Source organism: Heptranchias perlo, chromosome 5 (assembly GCF_035084215.1).
Source record: "Heptranchias perlo isolate sHepPer1 chromosome 5, sHepPer1.hap1, whole genome shotgun sequence".
In the NCBI taxonomy this organism is placed as follows: domain Eukaryota; kingdom Metazoa; phylum Chordata; class Chondrichthyes; order Hexanchiformes; family Hexanchidae; genus Heptranchias; species Heptranchias perlo.
The window spans coordinates 64,842,932-64,866,575 of NC_090329.1; the positions used below are offsets into that span (position 1 = coordinate 64,842,932).

The following is a 23,644-nucleotide window of genomic DNA, read 5'->3' on the forward strand; positions in this document are numbered from 1 at the left end:
GCAGGGAGATTTATGGAGGGCTTTCCAGAGATTAGGACCTAGGTCAGCTAAAGGCTTTGCTGCCAATGGTGGGACAAAGGAGGGGGATTACAAGAGGCCAGAATTAGAGGAACAAAGTGTTTGGTGTTGTAAGGTTGGAAGAAATTGCAGAGATTGGGAGGAGCAAGGATATAGAGGAGTAAAAATTGGACTTTGTGCCCATTTTATGGGCGTAAAATGGGTGCAATGAGGGCCAATTTTGGGGACCAACGACCTGCACCCGAAGGATGTCATGAAATGCATGTGCCGATGAGGTTCATAACGCCTGTTTAAGACTCCCTTAGTGAAATTTTGCAGCCCTGAACAGAGCAGGCATTGGGTTTGCTCCACTCGGGTTTTCCAGGCATGGATACGGCCTAGCAAGCGGCTGCCACCAGGAAGGTAGCTTGTCTTTTAAGTTTGATGTTGAGCCAGGAGGAGCAGGAGAGCAAGAATGCTCCTCCTGGCTCAACAGCATGTCCAAGGGCTGCTGCTGGCCCGCGATTGGCCCTCCTCTTGTTCTCCCCCCTCCCCCCGAGACATACTTTCAGGCCACTGCCAGTGAGGCAAACGGCCCGACATACATATAAAATGGGAGAGCTGCCTGTGGAGGCACGACAGGTGCCCGCAGCTTGCCAAAATAATGTTAGTGCAGCTCAATTTTGGGCCAGACTCGGTTGTGGCATGCCAATTCAGGTTCGAAAATGGGCCTCAAAGAATTTTCGCCTGGAGGATTTTAAATTTAATGTGCTTGAGGATTGGAAGCCAATGTAAGTCAATGAAGACAGGGCCAATGGGTGAACAGGTTTTGGTACGGGAGAGGATGCAGCAGTGTTTTGGATGAGCTGTAGTTTATGGACGGTGAAAGATTGGTGCCTAGCAAGGAGTAATCAAGTGTGGTGGTGATGAGGGCTTCAGTGGCAGATGGACTGAAGTGGGTCAGAGGTGGGTAATGTTGTGGAGGTGGAAGTTGGCGTTCTTTGTGATAGAGAGGATATGGGGTTAGAAACTCAGTTTGGGGTTGAACCCGATGGGGTTGTGAACAGTCTGGTTTAGCCTGAGACTATGGCAGGAGTAGGTTGCAGTCAGTGGCAAAGGAGTGGAATATGTGGTAGTGGCCTAAGATGATAGTTTTGGTTTTCCTAAACTTAGCTGTAACGTTAAGACTCATGTCATTTAATGCAGCTAAATGTGGTGTAATGGAGTCATAACTAGCACAAAGGAAGATGGTACTGCTTGTTGGAGGCCAATCATCTCAGCCCCAGGACATTGCTGCAGGAGTTCTTCAGGGCAGTGTCCTTGGCCCAAACACCTTCAGCTGCTTCATCAATGACCTTCACTCCATCATAAGGTCTGAAATGGGGATGTTCGCTGATGATTGCACAGTGTTAAGTTCCATTCGCAACCCCTCAGATAATGAAGCAGTCCGTGCCCACAAGCAGCAAGACCTGGACAACATCCAGGCTTGGGCTGATAAGTGGCAAGTAACATTTGTGCCAGACAAGTGCCAGGCAATGACCATCTCGAACAAGAGAGTCTAACCACCTCTCCTTGACATTCTGGAGAGGGAGGGTGAACAGCCAGTAGTCGTAGTCCATATCGGTACCAACGACATGGGTAAAAAAAGGTATGAGGTCCTGCAAGGTGAATTTCAGGAGTTAGGAGATAAATTAAAAAGCAGGACTTCAAAGGTAGTGATCTCAGGATTACTACCAGTGCCATGTGCTAGCGAGTATAGGATCAGGAGAATAGACCAGATGAATGCGTGGCTGCAGGGATGGTGTAGGAGGGAGGGATTTAGATTCCTGGGACATTGGGACTGGTTCTGGGGAAGGTAGGACCTGTACAAGCGGGACGGGTTACACCTGAGCAGGACTGGGACCAATGTCCTCGTGGGGGTGTTTGCTAGTGCTGTTGGGGAAGGTTTAAACTAGAATGGAAGGGGGATGGGAACCTGAGCAGGGGGACAGAGGAGGGGGAAACAAGGATAGAAACAAAAGACAGAAAGGGAAGAAGCAATAGTGGAAGGCAGAGAAAACAAGAGCGAAAAACAAATAGGGCCATAGTGCAAAATAATACTAAGATGACTAGCAATCTTCAAACGACAAGTCTAAAGGCGTCTTACTGCGCGGAGCATTTGCATCAAGGTAGATGAATTAACAGCACAGATAGATATTAACGGGTATGATATAGTTGCGATTACGGAGACATGACTGCAGGGTGACCAAGGATGGGAACTGAACATCCAGGGGTATTCAATATTTAGGAAGGACAAGCAAAAAGGGAAAGGAGGTGGGGTAGCTTTGCTAGTAAAGGCGGAAATCAATGCAATAGTGAGGAAGGATATTGGCTTGGAAAATCACGATGTAGAATCTGTATGGGTGGAGCTAAGAAACACCAAGGGGCAGAAAACGTTGGTGGGGGTTGTCTATAGGCCCCGAAACAGTAGTGGAGATGTAGGGGAGGGCATTAAACAGGAAATTAGAGACGCATGCAAGAAGGGTACAACTATAATCATGGGTGACTTTAATCTACATATAGATTGGTCAAATCAAATTAGCAATAATACTGTGGGGGAGGAATTCCTGGAGTGTGTACGTGATGGATTTCTAGACCAATACGTTGAGGAACCAACTAGAGAACAGGCGATCCTAGACTGGGTATTGTGCAATGAGAAAGGATTAATTAACAATCTTGTTGTGCGGGGTCCCTTAGGGAAGAGAGACCATAACATGATAGAATTCCTCATTAAGATGGAGAGTGAAGTAGTCGAATCCGAAACTAGGATCCTGAATCTAAATAAAGGAAATTACGAAAGTATGAGGTACGAGTTGGCTAGGATAGATTGGGGAACTTTTCTAAAAGAGATGACGGTGGATAGGCAATGGCTAATATTTAAAGAACGTGTGCAGGAATTACAACAATTATTCATTTCCTGTTTTATTTTTGCGCCAGACAGGAAGGTGGCTCAACCATGGCTTACAAAATAAATTAGGGATAGTATTCGATCCAAAGAGGAGACATACAAAATTGCCAGAAAAAGCGGCAAGCCTGAGGATTGGGACCAGTTCAGAATTCAGCAAAGGAGAACAAAGAGATTGATTAAGAGGGGAAAAATAAAGTATGAGAGTAAACTAGCAGGGAACAAAAAAACTGACTGTAAAAGCTTCTATAAATATGTCAAGAGAAAAAGATTAGTGAAGACAAATGTAGGTCCCTTACAGTCAGAAATGGGGGAAATTATAATGGGGAACAAAGAAATGGCAGAACAATTAAACACATACTTTGGCTCTGTCTTCACAAAGGAGGACACAAATAACCTCCCAGAAATGTTAGGGAACTAAGGGTCTAGTGAGAGGGAGGAACTGAAGGAAATCAGTATTAGTAAAAAAAAATAGTGCTAGGGAAATTAATGGGGCTAAAGGCTGACAAATCCCCAGGGCTTGATGATCTACGTCCCAGAGTACTAAAGGAAGTGGCCCTGGAAATAGTGGATGCATTGGTGATCATCTTCCAAAATTCTATAGACTCTGGAACAGTTCCTACAGATTGGAGGGGGGTAAATGTAACCCCACTATTTAAAAAAAGAGGGAGAGAAAAAACAGGGAATTACAGACCAGTTAGCCTAACATCAGTAGTGGGGAGAATGCTAGAGTCTATTATAAAAGATGTGATAACAGAACACTTGGAAGGCATTAACGGGATTGGACAAAGTCAGCATGGGTTTATGAAAGGGAAATCATGCTTACCAAATCTACTGGAGTTTTTTGAGGATGTAACTAGTAGAATAGATAGGGGAGAACCAATGGATGTGGTGTATTTGGATTTTCAGAAGGCTTTTGATAAGGTCCCACACAAGAGGTTAATGTGCAAAATTAAAGCACATGGGATTGGGGGGAATATACTGGCATGGATTGAGAATTGGTTGACAGACAGGAAACAAAGAATAGGAATAAATGGGTCTTTTTCCGGGTGGCAGGCAGTGACTAGTGGGGTACCGCAGGGATCAGTGCTTGGGCCCCAGCTATTCACAATATATATCAATGATTTGGATGAGGGAACTAAATGTAACATTTCCAAGTTTGCAGACGACACAAAGCTGGGGTGGAATGTGAGCTCTGAGGAGGATGAAAAGAGGCTCCAATGTGATTTAGACAAGTTGGGTGAGTGGGCAAGAACATGGCAGATGCAGTATAACGTGGATAAATGTGAGGTTATCCACTTTGGTTGTAAAAACAGAAAGATAGATTATTATCTGAATGGTGATAGGTTGGGAAAAGGGGAGGTGCAACGAGACCTGGGTGTCCTTGTACACCAGTCGCTGAAAGCGAGTATTCAGGTGCAGCAAGCAGTTAGGAAGGCGAATGGTATATTGGCGTTCATTGCAGGAGGATTTGAGTACAGGAACAGGGATGTCTTACTGCAGTTGTACAGGGCCTTGGTGAGACCACATCTGGGGTATTGTATGCAGTTTTGGTCTCCTTATCTGAGGAAGGATGTATTTGCCATGGAGGGAGTGCAACGAAGGTTACCAGACTGATTCCTGGGATGGCAGGACTGACGTATGAGGAGAGATTGAGTCGACTAGGCCTATATTCACTAGAGTTTAGAAGAATGAGAGGTGATCTCATCGAAACATATAAAATTCTAACAGGACTAGACAGACTAGATGCAGGGAGGATGTTCCTGATGGCTGGGGAGTCCAGAACCAGGGTTCACAGTCTCAGGATACGGGGTATGCCATTTAAAACCGAGATGAGGAGAAATTTCTTCACTCAGAGGATGGTGAACCTGTGGAATTCTCTACCACAGAAGGCAGTGGAAGCCAAGTCATTAGATGTATTCAAGGAGGAGATAAATATATTTCATAATGCTAAAGGGATCAAGAGATATGGGGAAAAAGCGGGAACAGGGTACTGAGTTAGACGATCAGTCATGATCATTTTGAATGGCGGAGCAGGCCCGAAGGGCCGAATGGCCTACTATTGCTCCTTTTTTTTATGTTTATGTTTCTATATTTCTATTCAATGGCCGAATCCCCCACCATCAACATCCTGGGGGTCACCATTGACCAGAAACTTAACTGGACCAGCCACATAAATACTGTGGCTACAAGAAGCTGGGTATTCTGCAGCGAGTGACTCACCTCCTGACTCCCCAAAGCCTTTCCACAAGTCAGGAGTCTGATGGAATACTCTCCACTTGCCTGGATAAGTGCAACTCCAACAACACTCAAGAAGCTCAACACCATCCAGGACAAAGTAACCCGCTTGATTGGCACCCCATCCACCACCCTAAACATTCACTCCCTTCACCGGCGCACCGTGGCTGCAGTGTGTACCATCCACAGGATGCACTGCAACAACTCGTCAAGGCTTCTTCAACAGCACCTCCCAAACCCACGACCTCTACCACCTAGAAGGACAAGGGCTTGGAAATATATCGCCGTTCCTTCACCGTCACTGGGTCAAAATCCTGGAACACCCTACCTAACAGCACTGTAGGAGAACCTTCACCACAAGGACTGTAGCGGTTCAAAACACTGCTCACCACCACCTTCTCAAGGGCAATTAGGGATGGGCAATAAATGCTGGTCCTGCCAGCGACGCCCACATCCCATGAACGAATGAAAAAAAAATGCACATAGGTAGGGCTACCACCAAGCATGCACATACCGCGTAACATTGTGAACTTAAGGCTGTCGTACGGAAGAAAGGCCTAGGTATTGTAGTATATGAATCTCTGAAGGCTCTTGACCAAGCGTGTGTCTCAAGTACCTCTGTGCTTTTGGCAGAATATGATGTGTAAAAGAGTATATTAATGTAGAAAGTTTTATATATAACACAAGTGATAGGCACCATTTTGGCACTAACGCTCAACTGAATGCACAGTCTTAACCCCGACAATCTGAACATGTCTTAGAGTGCCTGGAGGAGCCCCCCCCCCCACCAGCGCAATTTAAAGGGACCTTGCAGGATTTACAGGTTAGTGGCTGGATTATTGCTTCTGGCTGCTGAGACATTTGCAACTGTTTTTGGAGGTCTCCTGTACTTGAATACTGGCACGAGAGGACATATCCTAACATTTAGAGTCAGGACGTGAAGGAGTGAAGTTAGGAAATGCTTCTACACGCAAAGGGTGGGTGATGTTTGGAACGCTCTTTTGCAGACGGCAGTTGATGCTAGCTCATTTGTGAATGTTAAATCTGAGATTGATCGATTTCTGTGAACCAAGGGTATTAAGGGATATGGGGCTACGTCGGGTATATGGAGTTAGGTCACAGGTCCACCATGATCTCATTGAATGGTGGAACATGCTCGAGGGGCTAAATGCCACTGCCACTTGCTGCCTCCTGATATGCGCCACCTTCTCCTGCAAGAAAGCAGGACATTTGTCTGGGTGATGTGCCTGTCATGGTTGAATAGCTGCCAGTGTGTGTGGCCTGAGAGTTGTGGGTGGGCGGCTTGAAACAGTGGTAATGTGTAAAGGTGAGAGGAAGCATCTAGTTGAAGAGTTGACTACTGATGGAAAGAGTTTGTTGGTATGTGGGTGATGGGGTGGGTGCAGTGCGTGGTGCAGTTGGTAGGAGACGCCACTTGACAGTTGACCTCACTCACCTTGACCAATCATGTCAAAGCATTGAACTTCTTCCTGCACTGTATCCATATTCATGATGCTGTGCGTCTGGCATTGACTTTGTCCCCTGCTGCCTCCCATTGCCTTTTGGATATATGTCTGGAGGGCCTCTTGCACCACCCCCCCTCCCACTGTGGATATAGGATGTGTCTCCTTCTGTCCACCTCTTGCACCAAGGTCTCTAGTGCATCAGCAGAGAACCTTGGTGCATGCACTCTTGCAGGCCTGGCACCAACTCAGATCGTCAGATTGGTGAGGTCTGGCGTGCAGCTTGGAGGATGTGGGATTTAGTAATGCGCAACCTTTATTCAATGTTTTAACATAACTCATCAGTGTGTAAACACAGCGATGGGACCTGCATCTGTGGTTTATGTGTGTGATGTCTGATCTCCATTCAGACTCTGTGCAGACAGTAGACTGTTAGTTTCAGCAAATAACAGGTACCAGCTACCTTGCGGAGATTTCTAAGAAACATCCTCCCTTTAAGAGATTGAGCTCCCCTGGTGGTGGAAAGTGCGAATTGCATTGATTCCACGTGCAAGGCCCGGAATGGAATGCTGATTGCAGGTGAGTCCTCGGGCCGGCTGAAACTCGCGTCCTGCCTGCGCAGGGGTCATTGGGTGCGGGGTACTAGCACATCATGCTACCTGGGCCCAAAAATGGCCCTTATCCAATTTTTTTTCCCCCCAGACTCCTTTTGAGAGATTGGGGCTCCCCACGCTGGTGGAAAGTGCATTGAATCGACGTGCAAGGCCTGGATTTCAAAGCAGATTGAACGTGAGTACTGAGGCAGGATGAAGGGGCAATTGGGCACAGGTTAATAGCGGATCATGCTGCCTACGCCCAATAATAGGCCCTATCAAATTTTTCCCCCAAGGTACATAGACAGGTTAAGTGAGTGGGCAAGAAGGTGGCAGATGGAGTATAATGTGGGGAAATGTGTGGTTATTCACTTTGGTAGGAAAAATAGAAAAACAGAGTAGTTTTTAAATGGTGAGAAACTATTAAATGTTGGTGTTCAGAGGGATTCACAACACTCTGGAGGAATTTCTTCACTCAGAGGGTTGTGAATCTTTGGAATTCTCTACCCCAGAGGGCTGCGGATGCTGAGTCATTGAATATGTTCAAGGCTGAGATAGATAGATTTTTGGACTCTAGGGGAATAAAGGGATATGAGGATCGGGCGGGAAAGTGGAGTTGAGGTCGAAAATCAGCCGTGATCTGATTGAATGGCGGAGCAGGCTCGAGGGACCGTATGGCCTACTCCTGCTCCTATTTTTTATGTTCTTATGTTATTATTTGGTTGTCCTTGTACACAAAACACAAAAAGTTAACATGCAGGTACAGCAAGCAATTAGGAAGGCAAATGGTATGTTGGCCTTTATTGCAAGGGAGTTGGAATACAAGAGTAAGGAAGCCTTGCTGCAATTGTACAGGGCTTTGGTGAGACCACACCTAGAATACTGTGTACAGTTTTGGTCTCCTTACCTAAGGAAGGATGCACTTACCTTAAAAGGCGGTACAACGAAGGTTCACTAGATTGATTCCTGGGATGAGAGGGTTGTCCTTTGAGGAGAGATTGAGTAGAATGTGCCTATACTGTCTGGAGTTTAGAAGATTGAGAGGTGATCTCATTGAAACGTATAAGAATCTGAGAGGGCTTGACAGGGTAGATGCTATGAGGCTGTTTTCCCTGGCTGGAGAGTCTAGAACTGGGGGCATAGTCTCAGGATAAGGGGTGGGGCATTTAGGACTGAGATGAGGAGAAATTTCTTCACTCAGAGGGTTGTGAATTTTTGGAATTCTCTACCCCTGGGGGCTTTGGATGCTGAGTCATTGAATATATTCAAGACTGAGATCGATAGATTTTTTTTTCCCTCTAAGGGAATGAAGGGAACTGGGGATTGGGCAGGAAAGCGGAATTGAGGTCGAAGATTAGCCATGATCTTATTGAATGGCAGAGCAGGCTCGAGAGATCATATGACCTACTCCTGCTCATACTTTTTATGTTCTGGTAGCCTAAAAATTAGAGCCAGGACTTTCAGCAGTGAAGTTAGGAAACACTTCTACACACAAATGGTGGTAGAAGTTTGGAACACTTGCGCAAATGGCGGTTGATGCTAGCTCAATTGTTAATTTTAAATCTGAGATTGATAGATTTTAATGGATGTGGGGCTAAGGCGGTTATATGGTGTTAGGTCACAGATCAGCCATGATGTCATTGAATGGCTAAACAGGGCCTACTCCTGTTCTTAAGTTCCTACCCCAACTGTCAGTGCAGTTCTATAATAGGCTTGCCTTTCACATCACTGGGAAGATCACAACCAATGCTTCCACTATTCTAATTAAAGTAATTAAAAATTGGTTCACAATATCTATGAATGAAATGATGCCTCGTCCTTGTACAAACAATGCCCAAATTTTATGTTTAAATTTAGTTTGACAGGAGCAGAAGCAGTAGCTTAGGTGGGCAATAGGAGAAGCCCTGCAAGGGAGCTATCAGAGTACAGAAACCATGTTGGTTTTTCCCTCCTGGTTCAGGAAGCCTCTCTGAACTTTTGCCTACCCCAGGCCCAGTAGAAACTTGGCACTGATGTTATTTTGGGCAAAGGACCAGCGTTTCCTGCTCCTGCCTAATTCTCCTCCCCCATTGGGGCTCTAGCACCTCTGCTTTATCCCCTCCCACTGTGTCCCAGATCCAAAGGAAATTTGGACCACACTGCCTAGGTTCATGCATGAAGAATAGCCATATAGGGGAGGTACGGCAGGGATGCTGAATCTAGTGGAACACTACCACAAAAGAATTAGTGCAAAAAAGGAGAGAAACTTCTGGATTAAAGCATTTGAAAAATGATTTGTAGGTTCAGTTGCATTAAGGGGAAGCTTGATAAGTACATGAGGAAGAAAGGAATAGAAGGTTATGCTGATGGGGTTAGATGAAGTAGAGTGGGAGCATGCTCGTGTGGAACATAAGGCCTATTTCTGTGCTGTAAATTCTATGTATATCTATGTAGGTGCTTTACTTCATTACACTGTTACAAATTTCTCTGGTGTAGATTGCAGTGATGCTCACAGTGATCTTCCTATTTGATGCTCAGTCAGACATCATGAAATTTCTTATCACAAACTTAGTTTTATAAGAAACTAACCTTTTCCAAAAGTAGTTAAAATAGAAAAAAAACAGAGGAATGTTTAACTTCTGTTACTTGAAAATATTAGACATTTGATGGCAAGAACTGGAAACGTGACGGATCTGTTTATGTTTAGTTCAGAGTGCTATGAATATTAAGTCTGAGGTGGTCTGTTTGGAACAGAGGGTTTTTTGTGCTATAGGTGTTAGTAGGTTTGCTCATGCAGTGTACTGCCAAGATGCAGAATCTGCCAGAATCACAGTGAGGTACAGTACAGTGTCAGTGAAAAAGTCTTCAGGCCATACTGCTTGGTGAAATTCCATGTAATCCCTATAATAGAATTTATAATGAGTTCATTATAGATATTCACATAGGAGGCCCATTACTCGTAAAGAGCTACAGGAAAAGCCTTGGTCACAATTTGGCTCGGCCCACAAAATTCAAATGACTTTCAAGAAAATTCAAATTTTTAAAAGTATTGCACCCTATATTGTAACATCATTTTAATCACACTGGCTAAAACCAATAAGAAGCGCACAGTTTTTATTTTAAAAGTATAAACTACTTAGTGCTGTTGTGGCACATTGCCATAGAGTCCTGATGTGTTACAGTACATATTGTTGCATATATGGTGGGAGATGGGCCCCACCCGATTTTAGTCCTCATTGAAGTTAATGGAGACCATTATTGGAGGGAGTGTAAAACCAGCGTTCCACCTGATCCCGTCAGTTTCCCACCTTATGAGTTAGGTTAAAAGTCCCCCCCCCCTCCCCCCCGCCCATAGTCTCAATCTTATAGTGATTATATTCAAAGCAGCAACGGAAGTAGCCTGGGAGTATTAGATCACTACCATATCGTCTTACCTGGGTGTGATATATAGTTAACTGTATCTGTTCATTTTCTCTGCTACCCTCTTCGAATCAGTTCCAAGAAAAGTCTCTCCCATTAGGGTCACACTACCTCTCTGCACCCTAGCATCTCTCTCTTTCTTCTTTCCTCATTCTCTGAGCCACAGTACTGCTGAAATAAATGAAGTTAAAAGTTCATTGATTAGAGGTGGATTCCTGCACTTGCGTATATGGCTTTTCCTTATACTCTCCTCGACTTCACTCTTACTCTTTGCTTTTTTACTTTTCTCTTATTTCTTTTCGCTTTCTCTTTTGTTTCCTTGTCTTATTCTTTTGATTGATCTCTCATTCCTGTTTGTTTCTGCCATAATGTTTTCACCTTATCTCTTGCTGTGTTCGTACTGCTGTGAGTTGTGTGGGCAGCAGAAGCCAGTAAGCACAGTAAGATCAGGAGGGTGCAGGCCACAGTAATCTCATTGGTAGATACTCATGAGAATTTTGGTCTTGGATGCTGAGGTCCAGGCCAGGTCAGCTGACGGACTGCTGTGCATGTTCGGAGGGTGGGGGAAATATGAGATGGCTCCTGGGAATTCCTCTGCTCCAGAAAGCCATGATGGATTTTGGGAATTATAGTTCTGGAGATGTTGAAGGGAATATCAATATTATCTAACTGCTTACTGTAGGTTAGGGGGATGAATGATCAGAATCCAGGAGAGTTGCTTTTGGTAGGCACGAGGAATTGTTGAAGATAAGTTTATGGGTATGCTTGTGATATCTTTTTGATTGTTTTGTGTGTTTGTTATGTAATAATTTTAGGGGTTAATAATGGGGAGGGGGAGGAACTGTCATGATAACTTTTTTGCAGTTTTTTTTTTGCTGGAGTATGATTGGCTATAATTTTGTTTAAGTGGAAAATGATGGTGAAAACAATTAAATTGGGAAGAAAGGTTTACATGATATAATTGATGAATAACCAAAGTAGATTTTAACAATTAGAAAGGAGCCCCCCCTCCCCCGACACTGACGCGGGAGCCCCCCTCCCCCGACACTGACGCGGGGGCCCCCCTCCCCCGACACTGACGCGGGAGCCCGCCCCTCCCCCGACACTGACGCGGGAGCCCCACCCCTCCCCCGACACTGACGCGGGAGCCCCACCCCTCCCCCGACACTGACGCGGGAGCCCCACCCCTCCCCCGACACAGACGCGGGAGGAGCCCCACCCCTCCCCCGACACTGACGCGGGAGCCCCACCCCTCCCCCGACACTGGCGCGGGAGCCCCACCCCTCCCCCGACACTAACGCGGGAGCCCCACCCCTCCCCCGACACTAACGCGGGAGCCCCACCCCCTCCCCCGACACTAACGCGGGAGCCCCCCCTTCCCCCGACACTAACGCGGGAGCCCCACCCCTCCCCCGACACTAACGCGGGAGCCCCACCCCTCCCCCGACACTAACGCGGGAGCCCCACCCCTCCCCCGACACTAACGCGGGAGCCCCACCCCTCCCCCGACACTAACGCGGGAGCCCCACCCCTCCCCCGACACTAACGCGGGAGCCCCACCCCTCCCCCGACACTAACGCGGGAGCCCCACCCCTCCCCCGACACTAACGCGGGAGCCCCACCCCTCCCCCGACACTAACGCGGGAGCCCCACCCCTCCCCCGACACTAACGCGGGAGCCCCACCCCTCCCCCGACACTAACGCGGGAGCCCCACCCCTCCCCCGACACTAACGCGGGAGCCCCACCCCTCCCCCGACACTAACGCGGGAGCCCCACCCCTCCCCCGACACTAACGCGGGAGCCCCACCCCTCCCCCGACACTAACGCGGGAGCCCCACCCCTCCCCCGACACTAACGCGGGAGCCCCACCCCTCCCCCGACACTAACGCGGGAGCCCCACCCCTCCCCCGACACTAACGCGGGAGCCCCACCCCTCCCCCGACACTAACGCGGGAGCCCCACCCCTCCCCCGACACTAACGCGGGAGCCCCACCCCTCCCCCGACACTAACGCGGGAGCCCCACCCCTCCCCCGACACTAACGCGGGAGCCCCACCCCTCCCCCGACACTAACGCGGGAGCCCCACCCCTCCCCCGACACTAACGCGGGAGCCCCACCCCTCCCCCGACACTAACGCGGGAGCCCCACCCCTCCCCCGACACTAACGCGGGAGCCCCACCCCTCCCCCGACACTAACGCGGGAGCCCCACCCCTCCCCCGACACTAACGCGGGAGCCCCACCCCTCCCCCGACACTAACGCGGGAGCCCCACCCCTCCCCCGACACTAACGCGGGAGCCCCACCCCTCCCCCGACACTAACGCGGGAGCCCCACCCCTCCCCCGACACTAACGCGGGAGCCCCACCCCTCCCCCGACACTAACGCGGGAGCCCCACCCCTCCCCCGACACTAACGCGGGAGCCCCACCCCTCCCCCGACACTAACGCGGGAGCCCCACCCCTCCCCCGACACTAACGCGGGAGCCCCACCCCTCCCCCGACACTAACGCGGGAGCCCCACCCCTCCCCCGACACTAACGCGGGAGCCCCACCCCTCCCCCGACACTAACGCGGGAGCCCCACCCCTCCCCCGACACTAACGCGGGAGCCCCACCCCTCCCCCGACACTAACGCGGGAGCCCCACCCCTCCCCCGACACTAACGCGGGAGCCCCACCCCTCCCCCGACACTAACGCGGGAGCCCCACCCCTCCCCCGACACTAACGCGGGAGCCCCACCCCTCCCCCGACACTAACGCGGGAGCCCCACCCCTCCCCCGACACTAACGCGGGAGCCCCACCCCTCCCCCGACACTAACGCGGGAGCCCCACCCCTCCCCCGACACTAACGCGGGAGCCCCACCCCTCCCCCGACACTAACGCGGGAGCCCCACCCCTCCCCCGACACTAACGCGGGAGCCCCACCCCTCCCCCGACACTAACGCGGGAGCCCCACCCCTCCCCCGACACTAACGCGGGAGCCCCACCCCTCCCCCGACACTAACGCGGGAGCCCCACCCCTCCCCCGACACTAACGCGGGAGCCCCACCCCTCCCCCGACACTAAGTTCACGTGTGGACCATTCCCTTAGGTTCCCGGCATCTTTAGACTCCCATCCCAATTTCCGCTCCCGCCGCAGGCCCTTATGTCACTCCTGCCAGCTTTGGGTGGGAGGCGGTGCTGCAGTATTTAAATGAGGCCTGGGAGCTAAAATGGTCCAGGCTTCAGGCTAATGACTCTGCGGGGCTTTCCCTCCCGCCCTGCACCCTGGACCTGTCCCGAGTTAAAATTAACTCTCTTCTGCTTTTAAATGTTGATACTAATTTCACTGTTTTATGCTATCAGCCTCAGTAACTCCAACCTATTTTTCCCAAAGACCTGAACAAAAATACTTTAAAGGCACAATGTCAACATTATGAAATGTCTTACAAAACATATTCCCATGTGCTGTAAAGAGGTCACAATGGTATGATTGTGATATCATGTATCATCACATTTAACACTACGTATGCTATTTTTAACTTGGTATCAATAAAAGCTAACATAAAAATACGAAAATTGCATTGAAAATATTTGTCATGCTGCAAATGTAGCTTTTGCTACAGCAAAAAGCCTGCTGTAGTGAATGGTGTGCTAGCTATGTATCAATTTTTTTTAACAGCAAGTGGCTGTCACAGGAACTGATCCTTTCTGAAATCGATGGAGACAAGGTCCTTTCGGATAATCAGCAAGAGGGCAAAGAATGTTAAGCACATATTTTGTAACCATTTTATATTTAGTAATATTATTTTCATAATGAAATCTATAGTTATTCCTAAATGAACTAAAATTTCCCAATTTTATTAACAGTACTCTTTTTTATTTTGATGCAGAAGTGCTACGACAATCCTGAGGTTACATTTTATACAAAAATGTTGCTTAATACAATGCTGGCATGTCCATCTCCAAGCAATAGTTAATAATTAAATGTTCTGTTTTGTCCAGTTGCATACCTTGTTGGGTTATAAACTGATTACATCTAACCATATGTTAGTGGATATTTAACTGAGTGGATTATAGCTTTTTTTTCTGCAAATCGAACTTCAAATTAGAAATAAAACACAGGTAAATACAGAATTCTTCCCTATTTGGGATACAAACCTGATACTGATGGCCTAGCATCCATTTAGAAAAAAAATTATATTGACATATAACCAGATGCGTAGATGGAAAGGACACTTTCTCAAGTCAATACAGAGAAACTTGCCGACTTGAAAGTTTGTTTTTAGATTTCTTTTTCTTATTCTAACAAATAAGTTTTTGAAGTAAGTCAGTCATCGGCCATTAAAACACACCCAAAAAAAATGTTGGAGTTTTAAATTAATTAGTTTTCGAATGTAAATAAAGCTGACAAAAAATGAAGCCTGAAATAGTGCACTTAGAGTCACTTAAAGTGAACGTTTATGGCCTGTGATGTAATTAGATGGCGCTATACCTTTTACTACTGCTAAACTTTGGCAACCAGTAAGAGTATTGTCAACTACAGTGGGTGGGTAGCAATAAATGCCCTCCCACTGGCAGCTGGCCTCTCCTGTGTCTATGCATTAACCAGGCCCTTTAATCAATTTTCACATGGTAACTGAATGCAAGCAAATCTACTGGAGAATTTACAGATAGCTTGGCTAAGCAAGCGTGTACACCACAACATTTGCCTAGAATGAGTTTGAAGCTTTGGTGAGAATAGCAAGTTATATAAATGAAACAAATTTGGTTAGAGCTTAAAAAAAATACTGCTCCGAGGAAATACCATCCACATTTTATTGAAGTTTCTTAAATCTGAAGTTTGGCTTGACAGATGTTCTCTCTCTTTGTTAATTAAAATGTAAATGAATATATTTCCTGAGTATAAATTTCAATGTCCTGTGATACTTAAGGATCATGTTAGACTACTGGCTACAGAATAAATCCAGGTACAGGCAGTTAAAAATTAACAAGGCAGCATGGCAAGACGCTTAGCTACAATGAGGAGAATTTCATTTTGATTGATGAATTATTATGTGTGTTAAATATTAACTACTATAAATAATGAAACTGAAGCTTATCTGTAGAAGCCTATCCTATCACTTAGGTTACCATTGATTTAAATGAAAGGAAAATTTGAAAATACTCATAACAACAGAGGGTCAATAAATTAGTCAACAAGAGTGACAGCATGAGCTTCAGTGAATGGCAGAACAAGTAAAAGTTTTATCTGACCAACAACTTGAAGGGCACATAAGCCTTTTGGCAAACATGCAAAGGTTGGCGCCAATTGCAGTTCACAGCTAAGAAGGATAGAGTGACATTTGAACCGTTAAGAAGTTATTACTTTTTTGTATTAAGTACTGGAATTTATATTATGCCATTGGAAATAATGGGAATTCCTGGGCTGCTTGAATCAGGTCAGTATGGAAAGGGGCTCAGGAAGGATGCAGAGTGGAATTTAAATGAACAGTCTTATTTACTGCGTTGCAATTTAAAAGAAAATTAAAGAGGTTGCTTAAAGATATATATTTTAACTGCTGTTTTGAAGACCATTAACATTGGAAACAACTGCTATGCATCAATAATCATGAATTGGAAGGACATTTTAGGAAAATGCTTAGAAGAGCATATAGGAGAGGGGACCGAGCCAAGTAGCTGTAACATTTAGTCATAACATTGGTGGGAGCAGGTAAAATTAATGGAGATAGAAGGCAGGGAACATTCCTATACCCAAGTGTCTCCAGTGATGGCATGAATAATGCACTTTCATTGATGGCATCTGTTGAGATGTGGTGGGCTACATTATCCTGCCCTCCTGATGGACTGAATAAGAAAACTGTCATGTGGTTCCTAACTGAGTGATGCAAGAAAGAATGAACATTCAAAATTTAAAGTTGTGAATCTTTGGAATTCTCTACCCCAGAGGGCTGTGGATGCTCAGTCGTTGAGTATATTCAAGGCTGAGATCAATAGATTTTTGGACACTATGTGAATCAAGAGATATGGCGATAGGGCGGGAAAGTGGAGTTGAGGTCGAAGATCAGCCATGGCCTACTCCAGCTCCTATTTCTCATGTTCTTATGTTTTTAAAGGAGGATTCGCCATGTTTTTACTCTACTATTTAACACGATTGAAAAATATAAACTGAACCTGTTTTCTTTACAGACAATCCTGAGAAAACTGCTTTATATTTTGTGTCTGGGGTGTGCATTGGACTGATTCTAACACTGTGTGCTCTCGTATTGCGGATATCCTGCCGAACAGATTTGAAGAAATCAGCAGTTAACAATACAGATGAAGAGGATAGTAATGATGATGATGACAGTGATGATGATAACTCTGACACTACCTCAGATCTATCTGCCAGACGGCACCGCCGCTTTGAGAGAACTTTAAACATGAACGTTTTTACCTCGGCGGAAGAACTGGAACGGGCACAGAGGTTGGAAGAGAGAGAGCGGATCATTAGGGAGATCTGGATGAATGGCCAGCCAGATATTCCTGCCACTAGGAGTTTGAATCGCTATTACTAATGTGCTATCTAGACCAGCGGCCTTGATATGGTAATGGTTCAGAAGACATGATGGTGCTTTTGGCACTCAACAGCTGTATATGACTGGAACTATAGTTATCCTCAGCTCTGGGTGCATCTCCAGAACAATAACTGGAGTAAAGAATCTTCATTTCACTAAACATTTGAAAGAACTTCTCAAAGTATTCAAGCTAATTTGTTCTCCTCAATATCTGAAGAATATATTGTTACCAGTATCCACTGAATCATCTCAGCCTTAATTCATCAAGGAATTTATCTTATTTAACAAATTTGTAGATCTATTTTCCAGTGGCAAAATTGAACTGGTGCCTCAGGGATGAAATCCTGTTATTTTATTTGTTAAAGTTAAAGGGTGAATTTTCATATTTTGCAGGATGTATCACTGGTTACATACAACATTTGAGGGAAAATAGCCTCAAAGAGGTTGAATAGTGATTTTAAGAGAAATACACGTGAATGTGCCTTTGCCTTTCTAACTTGTTATTGCTGACAATTGGAAAGTGCTGCACAAACCTTTTTATCGTATTGAAGAAACTTTATAAATTACAAAAACAGGATGTATGAATGTAATGTACCAAAGGTTGGTTGACTAAAACCAAAACATGATCTTCTCTTGGATAAAGATTAACAAAAAGAAATGAATGGAAATCCAATTCTGAAGGTTACTATTCTTCTAGTATCTCATCACTGAGATTGTTGGGAACAATGACAGATGTACCAAAATGGCCGAGTGAGCTTGCCCAGTTTTCTTGGCATCTGCTTAGGCTTTTTATGCCCCAGGCTATCAGTGTGGTGATAAAAAGAAAAACTGCAAATGTTAGAAACCTGAAAGAGAAACAGAAAACGCTAGAAACAGAGTTCTGATGAACATCAAACTGCCTTTCTTCTTCAGATTCTGACTTGCTGTGTATTTCTAACATTTTCTGTTCGTGCTACGAGTCAAGTTGATACTTCAATATACTCAGAATTAAGTATTGTCAACCATTTATACTCAGCTTTTTTGAGATGCGGTGGAACTGGCTGTGCAGTCATGCAGTGGGAATTTATTTGTGACTGCTGCAGAACTTAGACGGTCCCAATAAGAGAATCCAGAAAATCTAATTGATCTAATTCTGACCAGAATCTCTCTCTTTGACATTCCATTAAAGCTTTGTGATGGGTTAACAAGATTTATATATTCAGAACCTGACGCAACAAAAAGATGACAAAATCCTTGATATTTTACTGTGTAAAAATGGTGTAATTTTAAAACACAAGAGAAAACTATTAAAGGTATAAATATACAAATTGTTTTCTGCTTTTAGAGCATCTGTATTTTTTTTGTAATAAAATGGCTGTTGAAACACTTGGTACTGCTGTTAGGTTCAGCTTGCTGCCACAATATTCAAGTAAATGCTTAGATATTGGAATGCAATACGGTTAAACTACCTGACACTTGAAGCGAGCCATTGGCTTAGTGATGGTATTCCCGCTTCTGAGTCAGTAGGTGATGGGTTCGAGCCCTGTTCCAGACATCTATGAATGAACTGATGCACTGTTCTTGTACACACAGTGCACAGGTTTTATGTTTACATTTATAGTGACATGAGCAGAAACAGCAGCTTACGTAGGCAACGGGAGAAGCACTGCAAGGGAGCTATCAGAGTACCAGCCACCACGTTCGTGTTTATCTCCTGGTTAGGGAATCACTCTGCACCATACAAAGGGCAGTTTTATGTTTCAAATGATTGGACCTGTATTTTGGGTCCATGCATAAACAGGGAATGAGATTAAGTTGGAGATATGGATTAGGTTTGGCTACAGATTTGAAACTAAATGAAAGCATTACTAGGTTTTCTTCTGCAAAGGAAAGGTTTAGAGTAATGTATTAAATCTGGGATTTTTTTGGTTCACTTTTTAAAATAATATAAGACCGGGGTGGCTTAGCTGTTTTGCTTATTTGCATTTATGTCCCATTAATTCCCCTTGATGTTATCAGATAGTTTGAATGATTTACTAACAATACATTCATCATTGAAGTGATCCTTTGGCTTAATGTTAACATTCCCACCTCCTGAATCGGAAGGCGAAAGGTTTGAGCCCCACTCCAGACAGTCCCGGCGAGTGGAGACTAGAATATGGTCTCTAAATATTGGAATGACATCCAGCGGGGTAATCGCAACTAGGCAGAGTGACTACCGGCTCAGTTGTTAGATTGGGCTTCAATCAGGACAGCCCTGGCAATCGGACTGCTGGCTCTGAATACTGGATTGAGGTCCAGTGGGGATATTTGCGTCCGATGGGTCCAACCCCTCATCATAAAAAGGTAGGTGGGGCTGTTTAGCCTTGGTTGCACCCCACCTAGGAGAACATATTCCGGAGATAAAAACTGTGAGGAAGACAATGCAAAATCCCCTCAGCTACTCTTCTTCCCGAGTAAGTGCTTCAAGAATCTCATGTGTGTGAGACTTGAGTTAGGACCTGCTCTGGTCAGAACACAATGGATAGACAGACCCGTCACTCTGCCACTGTTCTTGTGTAATACGGAAAGGTATGTGAATTTGCTCCTCTATCCGAGAAATACAAAGTTCCTATTTATTTGATTGGTGACTTAATTTTTAAAAATCAAAAGGAAATTGCCCCTATTTGCTGCCCATAGACTAATGGAGCATCAGATGGAATCTTCTAAAGTAAACTCACAATAACAAGACCTTGACCTTTGTTAACTACGCTGACTTACTGTCTACTGTTCACGAATGAAGTAGAACAATTGACAATCTTTGGAGAGTACTTTATTGGAAAGGTTCAACAGAAGCAAGAATGAAATTATGGTCTCACAAAAAACAGCAGCAAGTTACCATTAAAATGATGGGGTTAAAATAGGCAAAAAAAAGTAAAAATCATAAAGGTGCGAATGTGAAAGGCAGCAGAAACATCTAAATGACCATAGAAGAGTGGAACGGGTGTAGGTGGTCCATCAGAAAGATCTGTGAACCAAGGGGAAGAGTGGAACTGCACTAATGAAAATATAATGACTATTGTAAACAGAAAAATGGCTGCAGTTTCCCACTCTCAATCTGCTATGATATATAAAATATCACATTATATTACCTAACAATAGCCCTTACTTTCTCCCACTTCTTGCAGCAGCACCTGAATTGCTGCATCTGTAAAGCCAGGTGCTCTTTTTTGGTACTGCAGTCTGAAGAGTGAATAGGCAAGTGCTATTTAATGTTTCCAACCCACCCCCAGGCCTTGGCCTTATGGCTGTTGCTCTCCAGTAACATCCAGAGGACCCCAATGCCAGTAGCCAGGTACACAGGTGCTGGCCTGTAGCTGCGCACTGATCTCCTCCCTCTTTTTCCGGAGCTGGGCTATGCCAGGAGACGGACCTTTACCGGGTCATGTTAATGGCTTAGTACAGGGAATACTGGTGCTTCTAGGCCTGGATATATTCAGTGCACTCCTTTCCAGTGCCAGGGTGGGGGAAGGGCAGAAAAATCAGCACCTATATGCTTGCTTATAAAACTTTATAGAATGCAGATAAAAACAATGACTGTTGCAGGTGTGTTATGTAATTGTAGCACCTCTACCACCATCCTAGCTGAGATCTGTTAATTCAGCACAGAATAGGCTTGAACCTGGGGCCTTGCTGATCTGTGTGGTTCATTAAATTACTGTCATTAAAATACCTGCTGAACGATGGGAGAGAACCCAAAATCCATTTTTTAAGACTTCTAGCATTCACTGGTTTTCTTTTTATATTCACGATTATTAACTTTGCTTCATAAATTCAATAAGGCCTCAGAGAAAGATAGATGAGAAAAGGTGCAGATAAAAGCCTTGACAGTTTTGATAATCCATCTCAGGTAAGCTTACAAGAAGAATGCTGCAGTTATAACAACCCCTACCCATATTTTTGGATTAAACGAATGTCACTTGGAATGCCCTCAGAGAGCTCCGATCTAATGTCTTGGGGTAAAATATTCGATACAAACGTGAGGGAGGGGCACATTTTTGACAGGCCGGTGCCGCTGATTACATAAAAAGCAAGGATTAATATTTTGTAGTCTAGCCTGATTATGGTATAGATGTTTTTAATGTTCTCACCAGTTTAATGGCAGCCTGAGACTGGACACCATTTTAGGAAGGCATTGGAGTCAATTTTCATCTGCATTTCACCCAGAAAATAGGTGCAGGCAGGACATAATAGAGTATTAAATTAAGTAGAGGTCAGTTCCACCCAATTTCAGCCCCACTGAATGTTGTAGTCAGAGTTCCTGTCTGAAACAGGCAGGAGTTCATTAGTGTCAGGAGTCTGGGGACATCCTGCACAACATTTCCCAATGGGAATCTGACATGTTTGGAAGAAGAGGATAATACAGGAAGAGATGCCAGGCAGGTTAGACTGCCTGGGATGTGTTCTTTGCCCTCCTGCCACCACTTGCATCTGCAGATAGAGGTGAAATTATCTTGTTTAGACAGATGTAGTGCTGATGGAGGCTCCTCTTCCCAGAGGAAGCTGGGACAGCAGTCTCCTATGGCTGTACTTAAGATATATGAAAGCTTGACTAAGAGTTACCCTGAATGGTTCTTCGGAAGCACCCAAATGACAGCATTTAATGCCTATGGTGATATTGCATGAAAGACGTCATGCCAGGGAAACTAAGAGCAAGGGTTACCTGATTGAGATAGCAGCACCCATTTCTACAGGCTTTAAAGAGTTTGCTCTCCATTCCTTTTTCCTGATCATCACACCCAGGGAACACAGTTCCCCAGGCGCAGGGGCCAGAAAAAGCGGCTCTTAAATGAAATTGTAATGTAGCTGTCGTAGAACTATTGGATTCCTCCTTCAGTGCCGAAATTCAACTTAACCTGACAGCAGACATTCCAAAAACTAAGAATACTTTAGTTTTGTAAAATTCTCTAACTTTTGATAGAATTGTTAAATAATACAGTAAAGGCCTTGGTTCTTTTTTTTCATTCATTCATGGGATGTGGGCTTCGCTGGCAAGGCCGGCATTTATTGCCCATCCCTAATCGCCCTTGAGAAGGTGGTGGTGAGCCGCCTTCTTGAACCGCTGCAGTCCGTGTGGTGAAGGTTCTCCCACAGTGCTGTTAGGAAGGGAGTTCCAGGATTTTGACCCAGCGACGATGAAGGAACGGTGGAATATTTCCAAGTCAGGATGGTGTGTGACTTGGAGGGGAACGTGCAGGTGATGTTGTTCCCATGCGCCTGCTGCCCTTGTCCTTCTAGGTGGTAGAGGTCGCAGGTTTGGGAGATGCTGTCGAAGAAGCCTTGGCGAGTTGCTGCGGTGCATACTGTGGATGGTACACACTGCAGCTGGTGGTGAAGGGAGTGAATGTTTAGGGTGATGGATGGGGTTCCAATCAAGTGGGCTGCTTTGTCCTGGATGGTGTCGAGCTTCTTGAGTGTTGTTGGAGCTGCACTCATCCAGACAAGTGGAGAGTATTCCATCACACTCCTGACTTGTGCCTTGTAGATGGTGGAAAGGCTTTGGGAGTCAGGAGGTGAGTCACTCGCCGCAGAATACCCAGCCTCTGACCTGCTCTCCTAGCCACAGTACTTATATGGCTGGTCCAGTTAAGTTTCTGGTCAATGGTGACCCCCAGCAGGTTGATGGTGGGGATTCGGCGATGGTAATGCCGTTGAATGTCAAGGGGAGGTGGTTAGACTCTCTCTTGTTGGAGATGGTCATTGCCTGGCACTTGTCTGGCGTGAATGTTACTTGCCACTTATCGGCCCAAGCCTGGATGTTGTCCAGGTCTTGCTGCATGCGGGCACGGACTGCTTCATTATCTGAGGGGTTGCGAATGGAACTGAACACTATGCTGGGCTCTGCCATCATTGAGGGTGGGGATTTTCACAGAGCCGCCTCCTCCCGTTAGTTGTTTAATTGTCCATCACCATTCATGACTGGATGTGGTAGGACTGCAGAACTTTGATCTGATCCGTTGGTTGTGGAACCGCTTAACTCTGTCCATAGCATGTTGCTTCCACTGTTTAGCATGCATATAGTCCTGTGTTGTAACTTCACTAGGTTGGCACCTCATTTTTAGGTACACCTGGTGCTGCTCCTGGCATGCTCTTCTACACTCCTCATTGAACCACGATTGATCCCCTGGCTTGTTGGTAATGGTAGAGTGAGGAATATGCCGGGCCATGAGGTTACAGATTGTGCTGGAATACAATTCTACTGCTGCCCCACAGCACCTCATGGATGCCCAGTTTTAAACTGCTAGATCTGTTCTGAATCTATCCCATTTAGCACGGTGGTTGTGCCACACAACACATTGGATGGTGTCCTCAGTGTGAGGACGGGATTTCGTTTCCGCAAGGACTGTGCAGTGGTCACTCCTGTCATGGACAAAGTCAAGTAAGTTTTTCCCTCTTTTTGGTTCTCTCACTACCTGTCGCAGGCCCAGTTTGGCAGCTATGTCCTTCAGGATTCGGC

General features: G+C 45.7%; 1 protein-coding gene across 1 annotated transcript in view; it reads left to right on the forward strand.

Moving 5' to 3' along the window:
• Window positions 1-18,480, forward strand: part of LOC137321818 (protein eva-1 homolog C) — a 338,629-nt gene extending 320,149 nt beyond the window's left edge. Inside the window, exon 8 of the mRNA XM_067984520.1 lies at window positions 16,802-18,480. Within this exon, the coding sequence (XP_067840621.1) occupies window positions 16,802-17,169 (368 nt within the window). The 3' untranslated portion in view covers window positions 17,170-18,480. The remainder of the gene's footprint in view (window positions 1-16,801) is intronic.
• The last annotated feature ends 5,164 nt before the right edge of the window (window positions 18,481-23,644 follow it).